This window comes from Clarias gariepinus, chromosome 1 (genome assembly GCF_024256425.1).
Source record: "Clarias gariepinus isolate MV-2021 ecotype Netherlands chromosome 1, CGAR_prim_01v2, whole genome shotgun sequence".
NCBI lineage: Eukaryota > Metazoa > Chordata > Actinopteri > Siluriformes > Clariidae > Clarias > Clarias gariepinus.
The window spans coordinates 28777785-28789109 of record NC_071100.1 but is presented as its reverse complement, the minus strand read 5'-3'; the positions used below and the strand labels follow the sequence as shown (position 1 = coordinate 28789109).

At 48.6% G+C, this 11325-nt stretch overlaps 1 protein-coding gene across 1 annotated transcript in view; it reads left to right on the top strand.

Annotated features, from left to right (window-relative positions):
• Window positions 1-1565: 1565 nt before the first annotated feature.
• The window catches only part of LOC128520866 (uncharacterized), a 28977-nt gene continuing 19217 nt past the window's right edge, over window positions 1566-11325 (top strand). Inside the window, exons 1-4 of the mRNA XM_053495298.1 lie at window positions 1566-1773; window positions 2669-3585; window positions 4109-4228; window positions 4573-5067. Of these exons, the coding sequence (XP_053351273.1) occupies window positions 1566-1773; window positions 2669-3585; window positions 4109-4228; window positions 4573-5067 (1740 nt within the window). The remainder of the gene's footprint in view (window positions 1774-2668; window positions 3586-4108; window positions 4229-4572; window positions 5068-11325) is intronic.

Below are 11325 nucleotides of genomic sequence, written 5' to 3'. Positions count from 1 at the left end.
CTATGAAATAGCAAGGCCTACTTGAAAAGTCATAGACAGTGTTTGAATGTTAAAACGGAACCAGGGCTGGATAGTTTTGTTCTGCAGAAAAGATATCTAATGTCACAAAGAGATCCTGCTCCGTAGAAGCTGCCTCAGCCTATTTGTGTTATTACTCCATTCTGCCCTTATGAGTAATACTATAGTAATGATGTCGCTGTTGATTATCTGTTCTTGTGCTTTTGAAAAATAAAAGTTTTTTTCTATAAACATTTAATAGGATGTTGTTTATTGCATATATGTATGGTTTGCAAAACTTTTAAGTTTTTTTTTTGTAATAACCCAGTATATCAAAGTAATTTAACTGTTTAATAGACGTGGGTAGTTTTTTTTTTTTTTTTTTTTTTTTTTACAGATTCACTGTAAAACATAAAAATAATAATAACCTATTTGTGAGGTAGAATTAACCCAGCATTATAGTTAAATATGACCCAGCATTTGGGTTGTATATTTAACCCATTTTGCTGGGTTAAAAAAATAACCCATTTTGCTGGGTTAAATTAACCCAGCATTTAGTTAGTCCAATAGTTACCCAGCAGCTGGGTTAAAAACAACCCAGATTGGGTTGTTTTTAACCCAGCATTTTTTAGGGTGCAACAATCACTAACCATTAAAATGTTAAGAATTTAATTAAACACGAATACATAAATTATATTTTTTTTATACATAATATTTTCATTATATATTGTGGCGTGGGCGGGGTTTTGATGGTCTACCATCATGCTTTGCGGGAGGGATTGTTTTGTGTTCACCCTGTTGGGAAAAAGTGTTCAGGTTAGTGGCTTCGGCCATAGGTGTGTGTGTGTGGATGATGAGTGTTTTATGGAGGTTGGATGTGGTGGATTTTGTGTATACGTGAGGAGGAAGACAATAAATTACTCCCAGCCATTTGCATTGGGCAGCAAAAGCAGCTCACTCGTCTCTCCAAGTTCCTGCATAGCGGTGAAAACGCTACATTTGGTGTCAGAAGTGGGATGGAGAGTCGCGGGTTAGAGCGCACCCCGGAGGAAATCCGGCGGATCCAAATAGGCCGCCGAGTGGCAGAGCGGCTGAGGAGGAAGAAGCCCCTCCCTGATGGGGCCAGCGCGGGCAAAGAGCGGCGACCGGAGCGGAGCGGCGCGTTCCAGGTCCCGGCATTGGACCTCGGAGAGGATTCCTCCAGTGACGCGGCGCCGGCACCGGAGCAAGCTACAGCTCCGTGCCCCGTCCGCCAGCGAAGCGACCTGCAGCTGCGCCTGCCGGCCTACAACGGCGCCGGCGATCCCAACGCATACATCGCCCAAGTAGAGCTAGCCGCCAAATTCGCGGGCTGGTCCCCGGCAGAAACAGCCGTCCGGGTGGCCCTCTCGTTGGAGGGAGACGCGCTGCGGGCGCTGCAAGACCTCCGGGCTGATGAGCGGGATGACTGGGTAAAGCTGCAGCAATCGCTCCGTTTTCGCTTCGGCACAGGTGAACGTAATGAGGCTGCGGGCGAGGAGCTGGCAACCCGCGTGCGGAGCGCCTCCGAGCCATTGGGGGCGTTCGCCATGGACCTGAGAGCTCTCGCGCGCATAGGCTACCCGGAGTTTGGGCCCGCCCAGCAGGAGGAGTTAGCGCGCCGTGCTTTTCTGCGGGGAGTCCGGCCGTGGCGGCTTCGGGAGCACATCCGGCTAGCGGCACCGGCTTCCCTGGCTGAGGCGCTGCGCGAGGCTGAACGCGCCGAACCCGCCGAACCCATCATGGCGGAACGCCACGGCGAAAGAGCCGAGCGCACTCCCGTGGCTCGGGGCCGCTCGGTAGGTGAACCTGGCCGGGGACAGGGCTACCCGTCGCGGCTAGGCCTCGACACCGCTCCTGAGAGTTCGCGACGACGCCGAGGCCAGGGGCCGCCGGATTACCGCTGCAATCTTCTCCGGCCTGAGGACAACGTACCCCAGCAGCCGTTAAACTAGCTTCGGGGGGCGCCGAGGGGAAGCCGCCTCCCACAGCTTTCCTTGTTTCCCCGACTGCCGGTCTCAATCTCCGGTCAGGACGTGTAGGAAATCGCGCGGGGGTTTACGTTCAGTGTGGCCTGGACAACGTTTCGCTACGAGCGCTCGTGGACACCGGCTCTACCGTCTCGCTGCTGCGCTGGGGAGTACTGGTCGCGATCGTTTGCTGCCGGCCCCAGCCGCGAACATTCGCACCGTGTCGGGGAGTTATCTGGAGATACGGGCCTGTCGCACCGTGCGAATACAAGTAGGTGCAATCATTCTTTTTCATCCATTCTTTGTGGCCGACATTGAGGATGATTGTATCTTGGGGTTGGATATTTTGGAAAGGTGGGGTGCCGTACTGAATCTCGATGACGGAACGTTGCGTGGTAGCTTCGGGTTAGCCAGGTTGCTAGTGCCCAAAACGCAGCCGGACAGGTTAGTGGAGCGAACCCGGGGGGCGGAACTTCCGGTTGGCGCCCCATGTAAACATCCGGTAGCAGACCGAACGAGCATAATGGCCGAGCTTATGCAGCGTAGCAGCGTAGGCCTAAATCAGGCGCAGACCGATGCCGTGAAGTCCCTTTTGAACGAGTTCGCGGACATTTTCGCGGTAGATGAGCGCGAGTGCACTCATACCAATTTGGTGCAGCACAGTATCGATACGGGTAACGCAGCTCCTGTGCGGCTACATCCGAGACGGCTTCCATTAGCTAAACGGGCTATCGCCGAGCAGACGCTGCGGGAGATGGCCGACTCGGGCGTCATAGAGCCAGCGTCCGGGCCGTGGTCTTCGCCGGTTGTGCTGGTGCGGAAAAAAGACGAGTCGTGGCGGTTTTGCGTGGATTACCGGCGGTTAAACGAGGTAACGCGCAAAGATTCTTATCCGTTACCGCGAATAGATGATGCGCTTGAACACGTTGCGGGCTCGGCGTGGTTTAGCTCGCTGGATTTGCGTAGCGGGTATTGGCAGGTAGAACTCGCACCGGAAGCACGTCCTAAAACGGCGTTCTCGATCGGACAGGGGTTGTGGCAATTCCGGCGCATGCCGTTCGGCCTATGTAACGCTCCAGCTACGTTCGAACGGTTGATGGAGAAAGTGTTGGCCGATATTCCTCGCAATCGGTGTGTCGTCTACCTGGACGATTTACTGGTGCACGGCAAGGAGTTTGAGGTTGCGCTAGCTAACTTACGGGAGGTATTTCTAGCTATCCGGCGGGCGAATTTGCGGCTAAATCCCAAAAAGTGCCAGTTGTTGCGGCAGGAGACTGTCTTTCTGGGACACGTGATTAGCGCTCAAGGGATTGCCACCGATCCAGCCAAAATTGCTGCGGTACAGAATTGGCCTGAACCGGTAAATGTGTCGCAGCTACGCACCTTTCTCGGGTTAGCCTCGTACTATCGCCGGTTCGTAAAGAATTTTGCCACGATCGCCAGCCCGCTACACGAGCTCACGAGAAAGAACCAGCCGTTTCGCTGGGACTGGGTGCACGCGCGAGCGTTCACCCAGTTACGGGAAGCTCTGGTTACGTCGCCTGTTCTAGAATATCCGGACGCGTCCCGTATGTTTATCCTCGACACGGACGCAAGCGATGTAGCGATGTGAGGGCAAAGAGCGTGCTATCGCCTACTTCAGCCGCGCGTTGTCTGGACCGGAGAAGAACTACTGCGTCACGCGGCGCGAGCTGTTAGCGGTCGTCGCGGCTCTTAAGCATTTTAGGCCGTATTTATATGGGCAGTCTTTCTTGCTGCGGACCGATCACGCTTCGTTAGTTTGGCTGCTTAGCTTTAAAGAGCCTGAAGGGCAGTTAGCGCGCTGGCTCGAGCGGTTGCAAGATTACGATTTTATTGTTCAGCACCGAGCGGGGAAACTGCATGCTAACGCCGATGCTTTGTCCCGCCGGCCGTGTAGCAACGAGCGCTGTCAGCACTGCGAGAGGGTAGAAGCGCGCGCGGGCGATTGCAACGTCGAGCACTTTTCGAACCCCGTGAGTCAGAACAGTCTTCCTGCGCAGTCCTCCGGAGCCCCCGTCGGTAACCAGCCGTCCGAGCCGGCGTGCAGCCGAGTTACTGCGGTGCCTAAACCCTCGCCTATAGCCGTTGCGCCGGTGCCGCAGCTGGACTGTGAACAGTTAATCGCTGAGCAGGAGAAGGACCCGGCACTGCAGCAGGTATTAGGTTGGGTTAAAGCGGGCCGGAGACCGGAGTATAACGCTGTCGCCCACCTGGGCCTAGAGGTAAAAGCACTCCATTCGCAGTTCGACAGACTATCGTTGCGGGGGGGCCTACTCTATCGCCACTGGGAGCGGCCGTGCGGCGCTGGCGAGTATTTTCAGCTGCTGGTGCCGCGGACTTTGCGGACACGGGTGTTAGGGATGGTCCATGGGCACGCGGGCGCGGGACACTTCGGCGTAACAAAAACTTTGCGGCGGCTGCGCGCTCGTTTCTACTGGCCGGGCTGCCACACTGATAACGAACTCTTTGTGCACAGATGCGACGTCTGCACGGCAAAGAAGGGCCCTACCCAGCGCTCGCGAGCACCCCTGCAAGACTTTCGGGTGGGGGCACCTATGGGCGTATGGGCGTGGACATTCTCGGGCCGTTTCCCGTTTCCGATCGCGGGAACCGGTATGTGCTGGTGGCCATGGACTACTTCACCAAGTGGCCGGAGGCATTTGCCGTTCCTGACCAAAGCGCTTCCACCACGGCTCGAGTGCTGGTGGATGAGGTGTTCAGCCGGTTCGGCGCCCCGGAGCGGTTGCACAGCGATCAGGGGCGTAACTTCGAGGCGGAGGTGTTTGCGGCGGTGTGTGAGCGCCTCGGGGTGAAAAAGACCCGCACCACGCCCCTTCATCCGCAGAGTGACGGCCTCGTGGAGCGTTTCAACCGGACACTCACTACCCAGCTCGCCGTGCTTACCAGCGCCCGGCAGAAGGATTGGGACGAACATCTGCCCCTTGTGCTGTGGGCCTATCGCACCGCAGTGCAGGAGTCCTCACAGCTGACGCCAGCGGCGTTAATGTTCGGTCGCGAATTGCGCACGCCCGTGGACCTGGTGTTCGGCCCCCCTCCACAAGTGGATTTACCTACGAAGCCGGGGTTGGATTATTTTTGTTCGCTGAGAGACAAACTGTTCCGTGTCCACGAATTAGCGCGTAGACACTTGGCGGACGCTGGTGTTAAACAGCGCCGCGTGTATGACACCCACAGCCGGGGACGAGACTTTGCTACTGGGGAGCAGGTTTGGGTGTATTCCCCTGGAAGGAAAAGGGGGCTTTCCCCTAAGCTTATGTCTCACTGGGTGGGGCCCTGCACGGTACTGGCCCAGCTCTCTGACGTAGTCTACCGGGTGCGGTTGACGGGGCGGTCACGAGTGGTCGTGCTCCACCGGGACCGTCTCGCTCCCTATCAGCCCAACGCCAGCGAGATATCGAACTCTGTGGAGGCCGGGCCGCCTCAGGAGGACGGTTGCAACCCTCCTTCCTCTGCAAAGAGACTCTGGCGTTCGCAACGCCAGCGCCGACCACCGGCACGCCTCCTGGACTGAGTTCGCCATGATGACCGGGGACGGTCACAGCTCGGGTGGGGGCAGTGTGGCGTGGGCGGGGTTTTGATGGTCTACCATCATGCTTTGCGGGAGGGATTGTTTTGTGTTCACCCTGTTGGGAAAAAGTGTTCAGGTTAGTGGCTTCGGCCATAGGTGTGTGTGTGTGGATGATGAGTGTTTTATGGAGGTTGGATGTGGTGGATTTTGTGTATACGTGAGGAGGAAGACAATAAATTACTCCCAGCCATTTGCATTGGGCAGCAAAAGCAGCTCACTCGTCTCTCCAAGTTCCTGCATAGCGGTGAAAACGCTACAATATATAAACTCATGCTAGGGTACTTTTACTATGCTGAAGTACCATTTAAAGCTATTTATTCATTTATCTTTTATTTGCTTACTTACTAACTAGCGAATGCTTTAGTAAAGGGCTCTTGACAATGGAATATCACAGAACGTGCGAGTTAACGACCATGCACCGATCACTAACCATTAAAATGTTGGATTTGAATTAAAATGCCACTTTTTTTTTTTTTTTGCATTGAGTTTAATCATGCAGCACTTTATTCATAGCAAAAGCAATCCAACGTTTGTGATTAAAGTACCCGAAATAACAGATTTTTGACCCAGCATAAACAACCCAACAATGTGTTTACAGAAACCCAGCAATTTTTTTGGGTACTACTACAATACTAATGAATGGAGGAAGCGCAGTCAAAGTCCAGGGATTCTCGTTCTGTAACGTTGTATTCAGCAAGTAGCATATATTTTTGTGTTTTTTTTTTTTTTTTCATTTCAATTCTGTAGTTTTATCGATAAACTTGTGCGCAGATATGAGCAGATTTATCAGCCTTTTGATCAAAAAGCCACACGCGCAACTCACTTTCACTTTGCACAAGGTAGTGCTTATTATTTAGTGTATATTTAAAGCGCATAAACACAATAAAACAATAATGTTTTTATCTTTGTAGTTTTTTTGCACTTTTTAAAGGCCAGGGGCCTTATGTATAAAACTTTGCATAGATTTCATCCTTAAAGTGTGCGTACGCACATAAGGCAGAATTTGCGTACGCACAAAAGTACGACATCTACACCACATCTACACCACACGCTGCATCCGCAAAGCCAACAGCAATGTGGCTGATCGGACACACCCCTCTCACACACACTTCACACTCCTGCCATCTGGAAAAAGGTACCGAAGCATTCGGGCACACACATCCAGACTGTGCAACAGCTTTTTTCCACAAGCCATCCGTCTCCTCAACAAAAAGGGACTGAACTGATAAACACACACACACACACACACACACACACACACACACACATTATCACTCAGCTTAACTCAACTACATCAATACATCAAAACACTGAGACTGGACTGACTAATCAACACAAGCGCAGACACACTGACCCACACAAACTATCGTACACACATCTGTTAATGCCTCACTGTTTATCTCTTCTGCACAATATTCATTATTTTTTGCACAAATATCAATTCTTGCTGCTATGTTTTACTACCTCAACACCATATTTTATGTTCTGATATGTCGTTGTTGTCGCACTGTCACTTTGTTGTTGCTCGTTTTGCACATTTGCACGTGCACTTTATGTTGTTGTCTGTTGTCTGGAAAAAAACCTGTAGATAGTCTTTTAGTTAGTTAGTCTTTAGTTAGTTTTTTTGTTAATTTATGTTGTAATTTATGTTAGGAATATCTGTCTTGTCTCTGCTAGCCAGCTAACTAGGCCTCCTAGCTAGCTAGTTTAGCTTCTCTGTTAATTTATGTTGTAAGTTTATGTTGCATGTAGCACCTTGGTCCTGGAGGAACGTTGTTTCGTTTCACTGTGTACTAACTGTATATGGTTGAAGTGACAATAAAGCCTACTTGAACTTAAAAAGTTTTTAGATTTATAAAACCGTACATACGCCAGAACCTGCGCAAGGTTCGCTTTATAAATCACAATTATCTGAATATTGTGCGCAGTTGCACGTGCTTATAGCTTACCCCAGTCTCCTCACGAAATAACCATATTTGGAGGTTAAGACCGCCTATTTTGAATATGTATGATCTCCCTGCATATTAATACGACCGATAATTGTCATTGATCTGTTTGGCTAAAAATGGAAGAACAGAAACGAAAAGCAAAAAAAAGAAACTTCACCGACTGCGAGATGGAGGTACTGCTGTCTGAGGTGGAGGGCTGAAAAAAAGTTTTATTTGGTGAGCTCTCTGCAGACATTTCAAATAAAAGAAAGATGTTAGAATGGGAGCAAGTAACAGAAGCAGTCAATGCTGTTACCTCGGTGCCTCGCACAGTCCAAGAGACAAAAAAAAAATGGTCAGACTTAAAAGTAGTCGTTAAAAAAAGAATATGTGCACACAGGCGCAGTGTCGTAACAACTGGTGGTGGTCAAGGAATCACTGACCTCTCAGCCTTTGATGCAAGGGTGGGCGCGATTATAGGGTAAACAGGATTAAGTGGAGTTCTTCCAGAATTCCAAGGTGATACGGATGTGATTTGCGGTGACGATGGTAAGTAATTGATTTATCTACACATTATATACGTTTTTGTCTGTTTAAAATTCTGCTTTTTTATTGTGGATAATTTAAATCAACCAATTCAAATTCCGCAGAATTGGAAAGTCCTAAAATATCCAAGTGACAAATCTAGCAATAGAGGCAGCTGTCCCTAACATACACGTTAATTAAAATAGTCGATTTTCCTGTTTATTCATATGCAAAAAAATTAACTTAAAATGACAAAAGCAAGTTATCAAGTGCACATTTTATTTCACACATTTACAGATATGCAATACAACCTTTAATTAAACATTTTTTAATGATTAAAGGAAAAGTTAATCCTGAAATGCCTTCAAGCCCGGTGAGTGGTCCAAGTGGGGTAGACAAGGGATGTAGGCTTAGATCCTACGTGCCACCGCCGCCACCGTCCTGTGTGGCTCCACCACCATCCTGTGTGCCACCACCGGCATCTTTTGTGCCTCCACCAACGTCCAGTGTGTTGCCATCATCAAATGCCCAAGCAACCCCATCCTGTGCGCAATCCAGTGCATCATCGTCATCATCATCTTTTGTGCCACCACCGAGCACTGGTAACTCAAGGCGTGTACTGACGGAAGAAGTCATGCAGACCCGACGTCACATGGTTCATGCTGTTAATGCAGTGTGTTCCAAACTGAAAGAAATAAAAACTTCTTTGTCAGAAATGAGTGGTTCACCTAAAGAACTTGTGAAAAAATAAAAAGTTTGAATTCACTTGCCTTTTTACATTGTTCGATGGAACAGATATACCTTTCTTTTGAGCAATGTTGTGCAACACTGCGCAAGCCACCACAATGCAGCAAACCTTTATAGGGGTGTACAATACTGTGCCACCAGACGTATCCAAGCACCTCCAGCGTCCTTTTAGCAGACCAATAGTGCGTTCAACCACTGAATGCGTCCGGCAATGCTTCTCGTTATAACGCCGTTCTTGTTCGGTTTGGGGTCTAGTTAGTGGAGTTAGCAGCCACGTTCTAAGGGGATAACTACTGTCTCCTGAGAGGTAAAACATTTACAATTTTTTAAAAGGAAATATAACAAAACAATGAATGTAAATACAATGGGACAATTAATATAACATTTCAAGTGCTAGGCAGAGGTAACAATTATAAACAATATTATAAAAATACTTTGAAGAAAGTACATGCTTGTAAAATAGCCTCCAGATAGCTTTTTGTTTCCTCCAGGGCAATATTGATTCAATATAACATTTCACTTAATTTTTAAATGCTATAAAACATGTGTTTTGTTTCCTGAAAATTTACATTGATTGATGTGAAATTTTGCATTAAAAATATTAAAATAAGTGTGGGTTTGTTTATCATTGGAGATTATAATTATACCTAAAAGAAAAAACATTTTTAAAGGTATGCTTTAAACACATTTGCATCATTACTCAATTACAATTACATGCGCATTCCTGCCGACTTACCAAGAAGCCATCCATCACGCACAGCTCCTGTTTGCAGTCTGTTCCCTACACTGCTGTTGGACAAAATGTAGGAATCATGAGTTGACCCAGGCCATCTCGCAACTACATTTGTCAGAGACATATGCGGATCACATATGATCAAACAATAAAAATGTTTTCGGTTAACAAAAGCAAATTGATTCTCTGATGGTGCCTTTATTGCAACATGAGTGCAGTCAATAGCACCGATTACATTGGGAAAACCGGCGATTGCTGCAAATTGCATTTTGATGTGGGCCTGTTCAGCTTGCCTGTAAGGAAAACGGATGTATCGGGGTGCCATCCCCACTATGGCATCCCATACATATAGCATGACACGGCTCAGGGATGACTGCGACATACCCGATCGGTCTGCCAACTCTCGCTGGAAAGTACTAGTGGCCAAGTGGCCTAATGTGGTCAATACTTGTACTTGAACACACAGCGCGTGGTTTCTCCGCAAGGGTCTTTCCAATACTGGCCGTAATTTAGAACACAATTCCAAGAGGATGGCTCTTGGGAATCGAAATCGGCTCATAAGCCAATCATCATGAGCAAGGAAATCTTCACGGTCCCTGAAAACACGCTCCCTCTGTAGAGCGTCATTAGCAAGGTCTTCTAACAGCGGTAGAGCATCCATTATGATGATATGTTATATACTCACATACCTTTTTATAGCCCATTCATAAAAAAAAAAATAGTAAATTCAAAGTATTTGCACCTGGTTAAGAATGCTGATAATGATAATTCAGGTTGATGCAATTTAATTAATTGGGTGATGACTATTTTAAATCTTCTTCTTCTTTGTCTTTCGGCTGTTCCCTTTCAGGGGTCGCCACAGCGAATCATCTGCCTCCATCTAACCCTATCCTCTGCATCCTCTTCTCTCACACCAACTAACTTCATGTCCTCTCTTACTGCATCCATAAATCTCCTCTTTGGTCTTCCTCTAGACCTCCTGCCTGGCAGTTCCAACCTCAGCATCCTTCTACCGATATATTCACAATCTCTCCTCTGAACATGCCCAAACCACCTCAATCTGGCCTCTCTGACTTTATCTCCAAAACATCTAACGTGGGTTGTCCCTCTGATGAACTCATTCTTAATCCTATCCATCCTTGTCACTCCCAAAGAGAACCTCAACATCTTCAGCTCTGCTACCTCCAACTCTACCTCCTGTCTTTTCTTCAGCGCCACTGTCTCTAAGCCGTAGAGCATCGCTGGTCTCACCACTGTCCTGTACACCTTTCCTTTCATTCTCGCTGATACTCTTTTATCGCACAACACACCTGACACTTTTCTCCACCCATTCCAACCTGCCTGTACCCGCCTCTTCACCTCCTTTCCATACTCTCCGTTGCTCTGGACCGTTGACCCCAAGTACTTAAAATCCTGCACCTTCTTTACCTCTGCTCCCTGTAGCCTCACCGATCCTCCTGAGTCCCTCTCATTTACACACATGTATTCCGTCTTGCTGCGGCTAACCTTCATTCCTCTGCTTTCCAGAGCATACCTCCACCTCTCCAAATTTTCCTCCACCTGTTCCCTGCTCTCGCTACAGAGCACAATGTCATCTGCAAACATCATAGTCCATGGGGACTCCTGTCTTACCTCATCTGTCATCCTGTCCATCACCAGAGCAAACAAAAAGGGGCTTAGAGCTGATCCTTGATGCAGACCCACCTCCACCTTAAACTCTTCTGTCACACCTACAGCACATCTTACCACTGTCTTACAGCTCTCATACATGTCCTGCACCACTCTAACATACTTCTC